Source organism: Sphaerodactylus townsendi, linkage group LG15 (assembly GCF_021028975.2).
Source record: "Sphaerodactylus townsendi isolate TG3544 linkage group LG15, MPM_Stown_v2.3, whole genome shotgun sequence".
Lineage (NCBI taxonomy): Eukaryota > Metazoa > Chordata > Lepidosauria > Squamata > Sphaerodactylidae > Sphaerodactylus > Sphaerodactylus townsendi.
In genome coordinates, this window is record NC_059439.1 from 17,628,810 (window position 1) to 17,645,164 (window position 16,355).

The window sequence follows — 16,355 nt, forward strand, 5'->3', positions numbered from 1 at the left end:
CACGATTTTCAGAGTACTGAAAAGGGCCCGTTGGAATATTTGTCCTAAGATCAATCAGCCTTCTGAGAAATGACTGTTGTCCTCCGCAAAATTGTATTTGCTTAATGATGCCGAACACTGCCTATAGCAGTGGTGGCGAACCTTTGGCCATGCTGGCAGGGGCTGATGGGAATTGTAGTCCATAACATCTGGAGTGCCAAAGGTTCGCCACCACGGGCCTATAGGAATTCTTGCAGTCTGTTTGCACGGTACTGTGAATTAATAGCACTTCCCCTAGACAAGTGTGTATACCTTTCAGCTTTACCCACCAGAACTGAGCTGACATATGTACATTCCGGCACATTTATTAATTTAAAATGTATATGCCGCTCTCCTGAATCAACTCAGAACAGCTCACAACATATCATACGCTATACCAGTGGTGGCGAACCTTTGGCACTCCAGATGTTATGGACTACAATTCCCATCAGCCCCTGCCAGCATGGCCAATTGGCCATGCTGGCAGGGGCTGATGGGAATTGTAGTCCATAACATCTGGAGTGCCAAAGGTTTGCCACCACGGCGCTACACAATATACTCTAAAATTATTAAAATTAACTCAATAGAATTCTGATTATTACACAACTAGTACACATATGCAACCGACAAAAAATCCTTACGTGTTCCCACCCCCCTGGGGGAGTCCGGTGACAGTACAGATGACAACTGAATCGAAACGGGGAGGCTGGCCTCAACTAAATGCCTGGCGAAATAGTTCAGTTTTACAGGCCCTGCGGAACTCTTTCAGATCCCGCAGGGCCCTAATAGAAGATGGTAAAGCATTCCACCAGGCGGGGGCCACAGAAGTAAATGCCTTGGCCCTAGTTGAGGCTAGACATATCTCCAAGGGACCAGGGACCACCAGGAGGTTAGCGTTAAATGCCACTTGTGTTGAAATGTTGCATTTAGATGGTTTTACGAGAGGTTTAAAAGATTTTAAAAGAGGTTTAAAAGATGGAAAAGGTTGACGGTTCACAGAAAAGAACCCTGTTTGATTGGGCCCAAGCAAAATATCACGTAACAATGTGATATTCACAAGTAGATATTGGGCAGGAGCAGCAGTGGCGTAGGAGGTTAAGAGCTCGTGTATCTGATCTGGAGGAACCGGGTTTGATTCCCAGCTCTGCCGCCTGAGCTGTGGAGGCTTATCAGGGGAATTCAGATTAGCCTGTGCACTCCCACACACGCCAGCTGGGTGACCTTGGGCTCGTCACAGTTCTTCGGAGCTCGCTCAGCCCCACCTACCTCACAGGGTGTTTGTTGTGAGGGGGGAAGGGCAAGGAGATTGTAAGCCCCTTTGAGTCTCCTGTAGGAGAGAAAGGGGGGATATAAATCCAAACTCTTCTTCTTCTACTACTTGTATTTTTATTGTTGTTGGGGGTTTTGTATGTATTTTAGCACTGGTTTTACTTGTTTAAATGGTGTTGTTATTGAATCGATATTAATGGTTTTCAAATATGCTTTTATTGTGTATGTTTTTACACGTTAGCCGCCTCGCCTGCCCTTTTGTGAGGGCGTAATGTACATTTTTGTAAATTGAAATGAATCAATCATATGCCAGCTTTTGAACTGTTCACCAGGCAGGACACATTCATACTCCTTGGCAACTGCAAGATCTGTTCTTCACTCACGGGGACTTTCTCCTCTCGGTTTATCTCCAGTCACGACAGACACCAGAAGGCGAATTCCTGCCACTAGACCAGTGCGAACTAGATGTCGGATTCGGAACCGGGGCAGACCAACTGTTCCTCGTTTCTCCTCTAACCATCTGTCACGAGATCAATGAGAAAAGTCCTTTCTTTGCCCTGTCACAGAGATCACTCAGGAGCGAGCAGTTTGAAATCGTCGTCATCCTGGAGGGAATTGTTGAAACCACAGGTACAGATTGGGAATCCCATATCTTTTCCAGCAGTGTATTTCTCATGCAGAAGAAGTTTTTTCTCGAAAACCCTGCCTCAGATTTTTAAGGTCAAACTGGGGTTTCTTCTGTGGCAAGGCAAATGCTCTTGTCAAGTGTCGTTTCCTTGACCACCATTTCACTTACCACTGGCTACAACAAGCAGCATCACGTGAATATAATCCCCCAAAGAAATGAGCCCCTTTTTTCATTTAATTACTACCCACAAAAACGTCGCTGCTAGCAGCACAATCCTATTATCTGAGTCAGATGATAGAAACCGAGTTAAACTTCGCAAAGAATGAAATGGAAACAGTAAAAACTGCCCAATATTTCTGCCTCAAATCTCTCCAGTGACCACAAGCCAGAGGTGGGATCCAGCAGGATCTCACAGGTTCCCGAGAGTAGGTTACTAATTATTTGTGCGTGCCGAGAGGGGGTTACTAATTGGTGATTTTGCCACGTGATTTTTGCCTTAGTTACGCCCCTCCTCTCAGCAGTAGCGCGCAGAACTTGAAGCAGTCTAGCAGGAGGTGCACCGGCAGTCGCGTGGCAGCCCTCGCGCCTCGCTGTTGCGATTAGTTTCCGCAAGGGACCGCTTGCGCATAGCTGGCTCGTCATATGCCACAGCCCCGCTCAGGAATGCCCCGCCCCCGGAATGCCTGGCCACGCCCCCATTGTGCCCTGCCCAGCCCCATTGGCGCTACGCCACAGTTTGAATCGCACCACCATGGGAATCTGTTACTAAAATTTTTGGATCCCACCACGGCCACAAGCCATCAAAATGTGTTCCACAATCTCAATATGGTCATCTCTACATTTACACCTTCATACTTTTTAATTAGTTTTTTTTTTAAGGCATACGGTTTCATTGAAAAACTCCCCCCTTCATCGGTCAATGTGAGAGAGAGGCGGACTCTTCCGCATTTCTCGCATACATCAATCTAATGCTAAGAAAAAGGAAGGTACTTTTTCTACAGTATTAGCAAGCAACCAATCTTCCTAGTTTTTTGCTACCGAAATCAGTACTGCAAATGTAATTTTTTTAAAAACAAATTAGAATTCAGGTCAGATTTTGTGCTGGTAGAGAAACCTTGCAGTCTGTGTAAAGCTCAGCAATTACTAGATATTTTAGCTGTCCATTTAGTATTTATGCCTCAGGTTTGGTAGTGGATATTCTGTGGAATAAGCTAGAGAGATTTTGCCAAGGTGTTTAAAAAGGAATCCTATTTCACCTCATGCGCTCTCTCTCTCTCTCTCTCTCTCTCTCTCTCTCTCTCTCTCTCATCTGCCAAGTCCCCCCTCAGGTAGGGTTGTCAACAATGCTCTGTCCCTTTAACAGAAGCTGGCCCTTGCAGCTTCTCACTGAATGAAGGTAAATGACATCATCTGGTAAATAGCATTCTATTACACCTGTATTAAAGGGACATTACTCCCACTTCCCTGACTACCAATAGGCCTGGGGGGGGGGGGATACTCTGTCACTTTAATAGAGGCTGAAGGAAAGAAATGGGTAGCTGAAGGTCTTCATGGCATGGAGGGTAATCACATCACTTGGTTAATAATATCTCATGAAGCCATTATTAAAAGGACAGGTCATTTTTTTGTCCAGGTAGCTGCTGACACTCTCCTATCGCCATTAACAAGCTTTACCCCCTACATACCACATGCCAGAATCTCCTAGAGCCAGTGTGGCATGGTGGTTAAGAGCAGGTGGATTCTAATCTGGAGAACCAGGTTTGATTCCCCATTCCTTCACCTAAGTGGCAGAGGCTTATCTGGTGAACCAGATGTGTTTCCACACTTCTACGTTCCTGCTGGGTGACCTTGGGCTAGTCACAGTTCTTCGGAGCCCTCTCAGCCCCACCTACCCCACAAGGTGTCTGTTGTGGGGAGAGGAAGGGAAAAGAGCTTGTAAGCCACCTTGGGTCTCCTTACAGGAGAGAAAGGGGGGGATATAAATCCAAACTCTTCTTCTCTTCTAAGCTCCTCCCCCTGTGCTGTCCAAAACGTCTAAGCCCCTCCCCCCTTCTAACTTGAGAAAACCGACTTCTGGCTCAGTCTGCTGGCTAGCAGTTCTTAAACATCACTCTACCAATACCGCCATTCTAAGCATAAGCATAAGCATAAGCATAAGCATAAGCATAAGCATAAGCATAAGCATAAGCATAAGCATAAGCATAAGCATAAGCATAAGCATAAGCATAAGCATTTTATTGTCATTGTGCACGCACAACGAAATTTACAGCAGCATTCCTCGATGCACACAATTTCAGACTCATACATCATCCTCACTTTCCCCTTCCTCCACCCATCCCTACACAGCCCCAAATACATCAATATGAAGCAGCGGAGTTCTAGATGTGGTCCCCCCTCCCTCTCCCTTAAACCACCAAGCAGGAAAAGCCCCGGCAAGTAGGTCACCCTAATTGTGGAAATGGCGACGGATCCCCCCTTCCTCGGTGATTTTAGCTCCGAGGCCAATTTGCTTCCATGCCAGGAACAGATTAATGGGGAGATTAATTATGTGACTTTCCCCCTCTGGTGCCTCGTTAATGAACCTTTATGCAATACTGGAAATAAGACTATTTAAAAAATAAAAAATAAAAAGACCTAAGCAGCATTCATTTGCAAATGCGCAAACTGAATAGAGGACTTTGCTTATAGGAGACGGGGGAGCAGAAAGCACGGCCCATATTACTCCAGAACTCAGGTTGCAACCTGAGAGCTTGGCCTCGTGGTACCTTTCAAGTCCTGTGCTCGGGTTTCCACCACAATTGCTCTTTACAATTGTTGTTCTTAATTCTAAGATTAGGTATGAAGAATCCTGGGAGACTGAAATGTTCTCCCCATTGGCTTCTCATGTGTTCCCATGTTTGATCTCCCAATTTGTGGCTTATATATTGCTTTGCATAAGGACTTACGTTGTCCTTCTAAGCCAGTGTTGGCGAACCTTTTCGAGACCGAGTGCCCAAATTGCAACACAAACCCCACTTATTTATCGCAAAGTGCCAACCCAGAAATTTAACCTGAATGCTGAGGTTTTAGTTTAGAAAAAAACGGTTAGCTCCCTCTTCCTCCGTTCCACCCGCTCGAGCAGGGGCCAGCCTGCTCTAGTCTCCAGCAAGTCCCGTGCGCACTGCTCTATGCCTCTCTGGCATCTCTGCCTTCTCTGCACCCTCCCCCCTCGGGCAGCAGCCACCCAGAGCACAGGCACCAGGCCCGCCAACCCGAAGTCCTCCCTGCTCACCCACACGGTGTGTGTGCGCGCGATGTCGTTGCTCAGTGGCCCAGGCCAGCCCTGGGCATTATGTTAGTGTGTTTGCAGGGGGGGGGTGTGATTTTCCGCCCCCCACATAACGAACTCTGTGTGCGAGTGCCCACAGAGAGGACTCCGAGTGCCACCTCTGGCACCCGTGCCATAGGTTCGCCATCACTGTTCTAAGCCATTTCGGTCGCAGCGAATTATCTACGCCACCTTCCCGGGGCACGCGTGTTGTTTTGCTTGAGGGCTCATCTGAGCTTTTGAAAGGTTTTGCAGACAGGTGATTGCTGTGTGATTTTAGAGGCTATTATCATACCACAATGGCTTATTTGGCCCCCAAAGTTTTTGCTGGCAAGTGGTTTTAGTGCGTGCAGTTATTGTCTTGTGTGAGGACTTATTGTTTCCTTTGAAAGCTTGGCTGCCAAACGACTGCAATGTGGCATTAGTAAAAATGCTTAGAATCATAGTTAAGTATTTTTGGCTTTGCTTGGCTGATAATGCTATTGGATATGCTTATTGTTATACCGTAAAGATTCATTTCTCCTGTGACAGTTTTGCTGGCCAGTGAGTTTAGTGGGCATGCTCCTTGTCTTAAGGGTAAGTGCCAGTGTGGTGTAGTGGCTCAGAGCAGGTGGATTCTAATCTGGAGAACTGGGTTTGACTCCCCACTCCTCCACCTGAGTGGCGGAGGCTTATCTGGTGAACCAGATGTGTTTCCATACTCCTTCATTCCTGCTGATTGACCTTGGGCTAGACCCAGTTCTCTCTGATCTCTCTCAGCCCCACCTACCTCACAAGGTGTCTGTTGTGGGGAGAGGAAGGGAAGAAGAAGAGTTTGAAGAGTTTGGATTTATATCCCCCCTTTCTCTCCTGTAAGGAGACTCAAAGGGGCTTACAATCTCCTTGCCCTTCCCCCCTCACAACAAACACCCTGTGAGGTAGGTGGGGCTGAGAGAGCGCCGAGAAGCTGTGACTAGCCCAAGGTCACCCAGCTGGCGTGTGTGGGAGTGTACAGGCTAATCTGAATTCCCCAGATAAGCCTCCACAGCTCAGGCAGCAGAGCTGGGAATCAAACTCGGTTCCTCCAGATTAGATACACGAGCCCTTAACCTCCTACGCCACTGCTGCTCCTTGTAAGCCACCTTGAGTCTCCATACAGGAGAGAAAGGTGGGATACAAATCCAAACTCTCCTTCTCCTCCTCCTCCTCCTCCTCCTCTTCCTCTTCTTCTTCAGCTGCTGCTGCTGCTGCTGTTCAAGCACTGGGTCATTAGTGACCCATGGGGTGATGTCACATCACATGGTTTGCTAGGCAAACTATGTTTACAAGGTGGTTTGCCTTCCCCAGTCATCTACACTTTACCTTAAGCAAGCTGGATATCCATTTCACCAACTTTGCAAGGATGGAAGGCTGAGTTAACCCTGAGCCGGCTACCTGAAACTGACTTCTGTTGGGATCGAACTCGGGCCGTGAACCGAGCTTTGACTGCAGCACTGCAGCTTACCACGCTGCACCTGAGGATTTGTTTTAGCTTTGAAGGGTTTTGCTGGCAAAGGATACCCAGAGGACTTCAGGGGCCATGCAGATGAGTCAGCAGCATGATAACATGTTTGATACTGTAAGGTCCAATGAGATTGAAACAGAAATGCCAGAGCTGGCCTGTATTTCATTTGCATCCCGGGAGAGTTTGGAGAGGACTGTGACTGGCTCAACGTCACTCAGCAGGCTTCATGTGGAGGAGTGGGGAAACTGATCCTGTCCACCAGATAAAAGTCTGCCACCCATGTGGAGGAGCGGGGAATCAAACCTGGTTCTCCAAGTCAGAGTCCACTAGTCTTAACCAGTACACCACTCTGGCTGTTAAGAGAGCACCAGGAACCACATTGGTAGATACAAGAAGAAGAAGAGCTTGGATTTATTCCCCACTTTTCTCTCCTGTAAGGAGACTCAAGGTGGCTTACAAGCTCCTTTCCCTTCCTCTCCCCACAACAGACACCTGGTGAGGTAGGTGGGGCTGAGAGAGTTCAGAGAGAACTGTGTCTAGCCCAAGGTCACCCAGCAGGAATGCAGGAGTGTAGAAACACACCTGGTTCACCAGATAAGCCTCTATCACTCAGGTGGATGAGTGGGGGAATCAAACCCAGTTCTCCAGATTAGAATCCACCTGCTCTTAACCACTACGCCACGCTGGGTACCATATTGGAGATCACAGAGTTGAACCATCTCCAGACCTGCCTGTGCCTGAGACCAGGGAGACTTGCTGCCAAACAGAGGAGGCCATAATGAGACAAATGAAACAGCAGTCTGGTTAAGTATAAGGTAGCTTCCCATATCTATCCCTGCTGTTCAAAACAGTCCTGGCTCCAGCTGAGTCCAGAGCAACCAGGGAGATCTGCCCCATCCAGTTCTTGCCATGTTGATTCTTGGGTCCATGTCTGTTGGCGATGCTGTGTTCACCTCACACGGCTCAGAATCTCCTCGTGTAAGGAAGGGGTTAATGAAACCTGCCTTAGCAAATCTCGTTAAGTCAATAAAGATTGCTAGGAGACTGACTGTCACCAGATGGAGCTACAAGTTGTTCATTACCCCTACAGATCGCAGGGTTGAACTGTGCAAACTTCGCACTGAACCCTACCCCATATGCTGTCGTCTTCTAAAAATATCTGGCCGTTCCTGGAAGCAAGTCGTTTTGCCTTGGTAAATGTTAGAAGCCCCCCACCCCCACCCACTGCAAAATCCCTGGATTTGGTGTATGCTGCAATTCTGCTGGAACACAAGATGGGATGTTGAGATTAAAATATCTTGCTTTTTTATTAATAAGAGCAAGTTTCTGATATGCTGTCTTTTCTCCCTTCCTCCTTCCCTGATATATTTTGCACCCAGTACAATGGGTCTACAAACAAGTTACATTCCCTAGGTATGTGTATTTAACTACTGAATACATTTAATGTTTAGTGACTCAAGAGTGTTGTGGGTTTTCCGGGCGGCATGGCCGTGTTCCAGTAGCATATTCTCCTGATGCTTCTCCTGCATCTGCAGCTGGCATCTTCAGAGAATCTGATGGTAGTAAAGCAAGTGGAGTATATAGATCTGTGGAACCATTTGCATTGGTTAACAAGTATAAAGGAAGAACCATTTGCATTGGTTAACAAGTGTAAAGAAAGAACCATTTGCATTGGTTAACAAGTGTAAAGAAAGAGCCATTTGCATTGGTTAACAAGTATAAAGAAAGAACCATTTGCATTGGTTAACAAGTGTAAAGAAAGAACCATTTGCATTGGTTAACAAGTGTAAAGAAAGAGCCATTTGCATTGGTTAACAAGTATAAAGAAAGAACCATTTGCATTGGTTAACAAGTATAAAGGAAGAACCATTTGCATTGGTTAACAAGTGTAAAGAAAGAGCCATTTGCATTGGTTAACAAGTATAAAGAAAGAACCATTTGCATTGGTTAACAAGTGTAAAGAAAGAACCATTTGCATTGGTTAACAAGTGTAAAGAAAGAACCATTTGCATTGGTTAACAAGTGTAAAGAAAGAGCCATTTGCATTGGTTAACAAGTATAAAGAAAGAACCATTTGCATTGGTTAACAAGTGTAAAGAAAGAGCCATTTGCATTGGTTAACAAGTATAAAGAAAGAACCATTTGCATTGGTTAACAAGTATAAAGGAAGAACCATTTGCATTGGTTAACAAGTGTAAAGAAAGAGCCATTTGCATTGGTTAACAAGTATAAAGAAAGAACCATTTGCATTGGTTAACAAGTGTAAAGGGTGCAATTAGCAAGTGTGATTTGCTTGTGTTGAGTGGGATTCACTCGTTTTAGCCCATGTAAGTGACTCAGTTCAGATATTATATGTTAGTGGCTCACTTCAGATATTCTACCAAGTCATGGTTAAGAAAGCACCACTATGGTTTGACGTGGTATCTGTATTAGCAAACTGGGGGTTGTGAACCAGAATCAGAAATGATGGTTTCAGTACTTGCAAACCATGGCTTGCTGTACTGTCTGAACTGAAAATCCATGGTGCATGATGGGCCACTAGAATCATAAATAATGGTTTGTGGTACATTTGCAATCCATTCTTTGGAATCCATTCTTTCTCTGTGGAAACTGGGTGAGCAAGTGGACAACGAAAGCAGAGCAGCACTGTAAATTATGGGTTGTCCTCCACTTGGTGCAAACATCAGCATAGATGTCTGAGCTATGTGTAACTTTTAAAAACTTATATGGCTGTTTATCGCTGAAACGATTTGGAAAACAAAGATTTCTTAATACAGCTCCTTTGGTCACTCGGCATTACTTGTTACCATGGGCAAGTATGGTCTTTTGGCTTTTTCTCCTGGCTTCTCTTGTTCTAGTAAACAGCACAAATGTTGATTCTGACAGCAAGAAGGATTGACATTTGACCCAATGAACAGAGGTGGGAAATGCTGGAAACCCACTCAGAATTCTTTTGATGGAAGTGGTTCTGCTCCAGGGTTGACAGAGTGGATCAAGGAGGCAAAGCCCAAATCGTTCAGTACCATGGATAGATCACTGGCAACCCACAAATATGCAAGACCAAAAAACCTGGAGGCTGACGGAGACTTAAGAGAGCATTCCTAAGCAGACTCGTTCAGAATCCTGTTCACTTCTGCAATGGGTCCAATTTCCCAGAAAAGTGTTGTTAGGATAACAGTGAGATGTCGTGCAGGGATGCAGGAGTCTCTAGCTCCATCTCAGCAGAAGGGACAGCAAGATATTAAAGGGGGGCTCTTGCTTACCCAGGTGCGTTCCTCCATTGAGGCTGAGATACTTCCTGAACTGTGGCTGGAATCAGAAAGGAAAATGAGAAAGAAAAGAGCCAGCGTGGTGTAGTGGTTAAGAGCAGGTGCTCTTAAGAGCAGGTTAAGAGCAGCGAGAGGATCTAATCTGGAGAACTGGGTTGGATTCCCCGCTCTGCCACTTGAGCTGTGGAGGCTTATCTGGAGAACCAGATTGGCATGTGCACTCCAACACACACCAGCTGAGTGACCTTGGGCTAGTCAAAGTCAAAGTCAAAGTTCAAAGACCTTTATTAGGCATTAAAACATAGCAGAACTAAGTAAACCAAATACAATTTAACGAGATAAAACAGGTACTCCTGTTTCAAAAGTGCATACTTCAGAGCGAAAGAGGAACCCAGGAAATTATTTCGTAATACCATATTTCCCCGAATATAAGACAGTGTCTTATATTAATTTTTGCTCCCAAAGATGTGCTATGTCTTATTTTCAGGGGATGTCTTTTTTTTCTGTGTTCTGTTCGTCGGGGGTGCTTCCAAACAAAAACTTTGCTACGTCTTATTTTCGGGGGATGCCTTATATTTTGCACTTCAGCAAAACCTCTACTACGACTTATTTTCAGAGGATGTCTTATATTCGGGGAAACAGGGTAGTGAGCAAGAATTTGACCACTATGTCCAGTTGCTTGGGAGGTGTATCTGGTGAACCAGATGTGTTTCTGCACTTCTGCATTCCTGCTGGGTGACCTTGGGCTAGTCACAGTTCTTCGGAGCTCTCTCAGCCTCACCCACTTCACAGGGTGTTTGTTGTGGGGGGGGGGGAAGGAAAGGAGATTGCAATCCCCTTTGAGTCTCCTTGCAGGAGAGAAAGAGGGGATATAAATCCAAACTCTTCTTCTTCTTCTATACCGGTTTCAACATAAAGAACTCAGGAGATATGTGAATTAATTCGCCACATCTTCCTGGACCTTCTTTATGTTGGAATGCTCCGCCGGGTCCTGTTCCTTCCTCCCCATCACACCCAGCTCCAATTCTTTGGCAGCACTTTAAAGTGTTATTCCTGCCTTGCTTCCGTTGAAACCGTTACTACCTTCACTGGGAAATGTAGTACTTTGACAAAATAGCATTTCTGTTGCTCGCAGCAGGAACGGGAAAGAAAATGACGAGCGCAACTTTACACAAAGGCAAGTCTCGCTAATAGGCATCTGAACCAATATAAATGCTATTTTGTCAAAGTGCTGAGTTTCCCAGTGAAGGTAATAATGGTTTCGATGTAAGCGGCGCTGAAATAAGATTTTGAGATGCTGTCGGAGAATCTGCACAGCCACCATAGCGTAGTGGTTAAGAGCAGATGGGTTCTAATCTGGAGAACCGGGTTTGATTCCCCACTCCTCCGCCTGAGTGGCGGAGGCTTATCTAGAGAACCAGGTGTGTTTCCGCACTCCTACATTGCTGCTGGGTGACTTTGGGCTAGTCACAGTTCTCTCTGGAGCAGGAGTGGTGTAGTGGCTAAGAGCAGGTGCACTCTGATCTGGAAAAACCGGGTTTGATTCCCTGCTCTGCCGCTTGAGTTGTGGAGGCTTATCTGGGGAAATCAGATTAGCCCGTTCACTCCCACACACGCCAGCTGGGTGACCTTGGGCTAGTCACAGCTCTACAGAGCTCTCTCAGCCCCACCCACCTCACAGGGAGTTTGTTGTGAGGGGGGAAGGGCAAGGAGATTGTAAGCCCCTTTGAGTCTCCTACAGGAGAGAAAGGGGGGATATAAATCCAAACTCCTCCTCCTCCTCCTCTTCTTCTTCTTCTTCTTCTTCTTCTTCTTCTTCTTCTTCCTCCTCCTCCTCCTCACAAGGTGTCTGTTGTGGGGAGAGGAAGGGAAAGGAGGTTGTAAGCCACCTTGAGTCTCCTTACAGGAGAGAAAGGTGGGGTGTAAATCCAAACTCTTCTTCTTCTCCTCCTCACCAATAATCCATTACATCTGCTTTACACCTGAACAAAACGGCACTTCCAAAAGTGAAACGGATTTGCCCTGTCTTCAGATGTTGAAACGGTGTGTTGTCAGCAGGCCCCCCAAGAAGGTAGACCCCTCATGCATGCGAGAGAAGTGGGGTGCCTCTTCTGAGGCGGAACCCGCCACCCACGCGTCTTGCAAGGGCCATTTGCAATTAGCAGAGTGATGCTTCCGCTTCCTGATTGAGTGGCAAGAAGCTTTTTAAAATGAAAAGTGGTTACGTAATCTAATCAATGGGTGGCGGAAAGTGCTGTCAAGTCACTTTCCGCCGTGAATTCATTAATTTTGACTAGGTTAATTGATTTTAAGGCAAACCCGTAAGGGTTTCTAAGGTGGTTTGCCATTACTTGACTCTGCAGGTTCAGAGAGAGTTCGGAGAGAACTGTGACTGGCCTGACGTCACTCAGCAGGCTTCGTGTGGAGGAGTGGGGGATCAAATTAGAGGCTGCCAGTGTGGTGTAATGGTTGAGAGCAGGTGGATTCTAATCTGGAGAGCCAGGTTTGATTACCCACTCCTCCACCTGAGTGGCACAAGCTTATCTGGTGAAACAGATGTGTTTCCACACTCCTACATTCCTGCCGGGTGACCTTGGGCTAGTCACAGTTCTTCGGAACTATCTCAGTCCCACCCACCTCACAAGGTGTCTGTTGTGAGGAGAGGAAGGGAACGGAGCTTGTAAGCCACCTTGAGTCTCCTTACAGGAGAGAAAGGTGGGGCATTCATTGAAAATTCTGGGGGGAAGAATTAGGACTAACAAAAGGAAGCACTTCTTCATGCAACGTGTGATTGGTGTTTGGAATATGCTGCCACAGGAGGTGGTGATGGCCACTAACCTGGATAGCTTTAAATAGGGCTTGGACAGATTTATGGAGGAGAAGTCAATCTATAGCTACCAATCTTGATCCTTCTTGATCTGAGATTGCAAATGCCTTAGCAGACCAGGTGCTTGGGAGCAGCAGCAGCAGAAGGCCATTGCTTTCATATCCTGTATGTGAGCTCCCAAAGACACATGGTGGGCCACTGCGAGTAGCAGAGTGCTGGACTAGATGGACTCTGGTCTGATCCAGCAGGCTAGTTCTTATGTCTTATGTCTTAAGAGCAGCCTGACTTGGGTGGCTCAGACTAGCTTGATCTTGTTAGATCTCAGGAGCTAAGCAAGGCCAACCCTGGCTAGTACTTGGATGGGAGTCCACCAAGAATACCAGGGTCAGTATGCAGAGGAAAGCAATGGCAAACCACCTCTGTTAGTTCCTTGCCCTAAAAATGCTACTGGATTGTCGTAAGTCAGCAGTGACTTTACACAGACATATTAATTGGCTAATTACTGAAGCCCTAGTATATACCTGTGTTCAGTTCTGGTCGCCGCATCTCAAAAAGCACATCGAAGAGATAGGAAAAAGTGCAGAGAAGAGCAACGAGGATGATTGAGGGACTGGAGCACCTTCCTTATGAGGAGAGGCTGCAGCGTTTGGGACTCTTGAGTGTGGAGAGTGGACGTCTGAGGGGGGATATGATCGAAGTCTATAAAATTATGCACGGGGTAGAACATGTTGACAGGGAGAAATTTTTCTCTCTTTTACACAGTACTAAAACCAGGGGGCATTGAAAATGCTGGGAGGAAGAATTAGGGCTAAAAAAAGGAAACATTTCTTCACGCAACGTGTGATTGGTGTTTGGAATATGCTGCCACAGGAGGTGGTGATGTCCACTAACCTGGATAGCTTTAAAAGGGGCTTGGACAGATTTATGGAGGAGAAGTCGATCTATGGCTACCAATCTTGATCCTCCTTGATCTGAGATTGCAAATGCCTTAGCAGACCAGGTGCTCAGGAGCAGCAGCAGCAGCAGCAGAAGGCCATTGCTTTCACATCCTGCATGTGAGCTCCCAAAGGCACTTGGTGGGCCACTGCGAGTAGCAGAGCGCTGGACTAGATGGACTCTGGTCTGATCTAACAGGCTCTTTCTTATGTTCTTAAACTTGTGGCGACATAATCTGAAGTCCAGCCTTCATTCTATTATCATTTTTCTGTCTCTCATAGGAATGACGTGTCAAGCTAGGACCTCTTACACAGAAGATGAGGTTCTCTGGGGTCACCGGTTCATCCCAGTGATGTCTCTGGAAGATGGCTTCTTCCGGGTGGATTATTCTCAGTTCCACGCCACCTTTGAAGTCCCCACTCCTCCGTACAGCGTCAAAGAGCAGGAGAAAAACTTTGCGCTTCCGTCACCTTTGAACACCCCCGCGGGGAGCAACCGGAGTCGAAGAGAAAACATCTCCTCACTTGACGGCCTGGATATTTTTGAAGAGAAAGGCGGCAGGCTCCCCAGCAAATTTCAGAGACTTTGTTCCGGGAAGGAGGATCTCCACCGAGGGGTCTTGAGTCTTTGTTCCAGCAACGTGGAGAAAGCCTGCAGCACCGGCGACCTTCTCAAGATCCAGCAGATCAGCTCCGTTTGCAGCATAGAAGACAGCCGGGAAAAGGTGAAATCCGCCGCTTTCAAAAACAAGTCAGATGTTTTGGCTCGGTCCACCGGGAACCTTGAACTCCAACAAACCCCCGCAGTTGTGCGCACCTTGGGAACAGGATTAGACGACCATTTGCCTGCCAAGCTACGGAAAATGAACTCAAGCCTCTTCACCTAAAGAGCAGCTTCAACCAGACATGGCTGCCTTTCAAACTCCCACGCCTCTCGGATTATTACTGTGAAGATCTGGACCACGGCCACACAACCAGCGCCGACCCCATTTCAACTAGAATACAAACCGTAGCTTCACCTGCGGCTGACCGTAGCTGCGCGAGAGGATTTTGCAACGGGGGAATGCTCTCTTCCTGGCTCTATCAGATCTGAGTTTTGTAGCTCCGCTCGTCTTCCTTTTAGACCATGCCCATTACACGCCGGTCCCTCTCTGCCCGCATCTTGAAAGAAGCAAATTGGAAGCGTTATTCTGGAACAGCAAGTTCCTCTTGAGAATATGACCCCTCGTGGCTCGGTAGTAGAGCTCGAGTTTTGCATGCAGAAGGTGCTAGCGTTGATTTCTGGCATCACCAGTAGCAGCTGTTGAGGAACGCCCAGGACTCTGAAGAGTTGCCGCCAGTCAGGATAGCGGACTAGATGGACCCGTCTCCAACTCTGTATAAACAGGCTGCAGCTTCTTCCTTTTCCAGGTTGCATGGCAGGGTTAATATAGAAACCTGAGTGTCTTTCTAGAAAACAAGGACTGCCCACTTCTCCCGCGAGAGTGTCCCGCGAACACAGGCCAAAACGTTTTCTGAAACCAAGAGAAAGGGTTATAGCTTTACGAGTTTGCTTGGGTGCCACGTCTGGGCCTGATTCGGATGTCCCATATCTGATGGCCTTTGCCCGTTTTCACTGTCGGCGTTGCATGTCTGTGAACGAAATTATGAACATTCTGCGATCATTGCCCCCAAAAAAACCACCCCCGAGTTTTTTTGTCCTCATTTACAGCTGCAAAGCTGGGCTTCGGTGTTTCTTTTCTTGGCCATCCCGTTCAGATGACAGGGGAGAGGTGGCTTGACTCAACGTCCCTCCAAGGAAATCCCTCCTACACAGAAAACTAGCATGTCAATAAGTAGGGTAGGCTGGAATCTTTTGCTCCTTATGCGTTAGTTTTCTTTGTGATGGGAATTGCTGTGCCTAGAGGAGCGTTTGAGCATTCTAGTAGGAAGCTGATTTTAAAAATCATTTGCTGTTTGTGAAAACTAGGCTTGCGGAAGCAACTCTGAAGGCAGAAAGGAGACTCAGCAGGGATTTCCAGTTGTAGAAATAGAAGAAGACTGGAGGCACACATAGCACCAAGGGGGGCGGGAAGGTGTACAATGCACCAGGCATGTGCCGGCACGGGGGATATGTCTGTGTGTGTGGGGGGGGGGGGTGGTGTGTGTGTGTGTGTGTGTGTAAGGGGCGCAGGGCACACAATTTCAATCTTTATAGACCCCCCCCAGTCTAAAACTGAATGGGCTCACTGCAGACTCTCAGATTCCCACCACAGAGGTGCTAAGGACGGCACTCAGCACTCACAGAAAATCACAAACAGCAGCAGCATTCAATATTTGGTAGATCAGCTTGTGCGTCCATTTGGGGTCAGGGCAGAGGTGCGATCCAGCAGGTTCTCACAGGTTCCCGAGAGTAGGTTGCTAATTATTTGTGTGTGCCGAGAGGGGGTTACTAATGGGTGATTTTGCCACGTGATTTTTGCCTTAGTTACGCCCCTCCTCTCAGCAGCAGCGCGCAGAACTTGAAGCAGTCTAGCAGGAGGTGCACCGGCGTGCGTGGCAGCCTGCGCCTGCGTGCATTCGTTTCCCGCCCAAGGACCAGCGCAGCGGCTGCGTCCTTGCCACAGCCCCGCCCAGGAA

General features: G+C 47.1%; 1 protein-coding gene across 1 annotated transcript in view; it reads left to right on the forward strand.

The window, feature by feature from the left end:
- The window catches only part of LOC125444906 (G protein-activated inward rectifier potassium channel 1-like), a 39,625-nt gene extending 23,543 nt beyond the window's left edge, over positions 1–16,082 (forward strand). Inside the window, exons 2-3 of the mRNA XM_048517660.1 lie at positions 1,701–1,917; positions 14,019–16,082. Coding sequence (XP_048373617.1) covers positions 1,701–1,917; positions 14,019–14,623 — 822 coding nt within the window. The 3' untranslated portion in view covers positions 14,624–16,082. The remainder of the gene's footprint in view (positions 1–1,700; positions 1,918–14,018) is intronic.
- Positions 16,083–16,355: the final 273 nt, after the last annotated feature.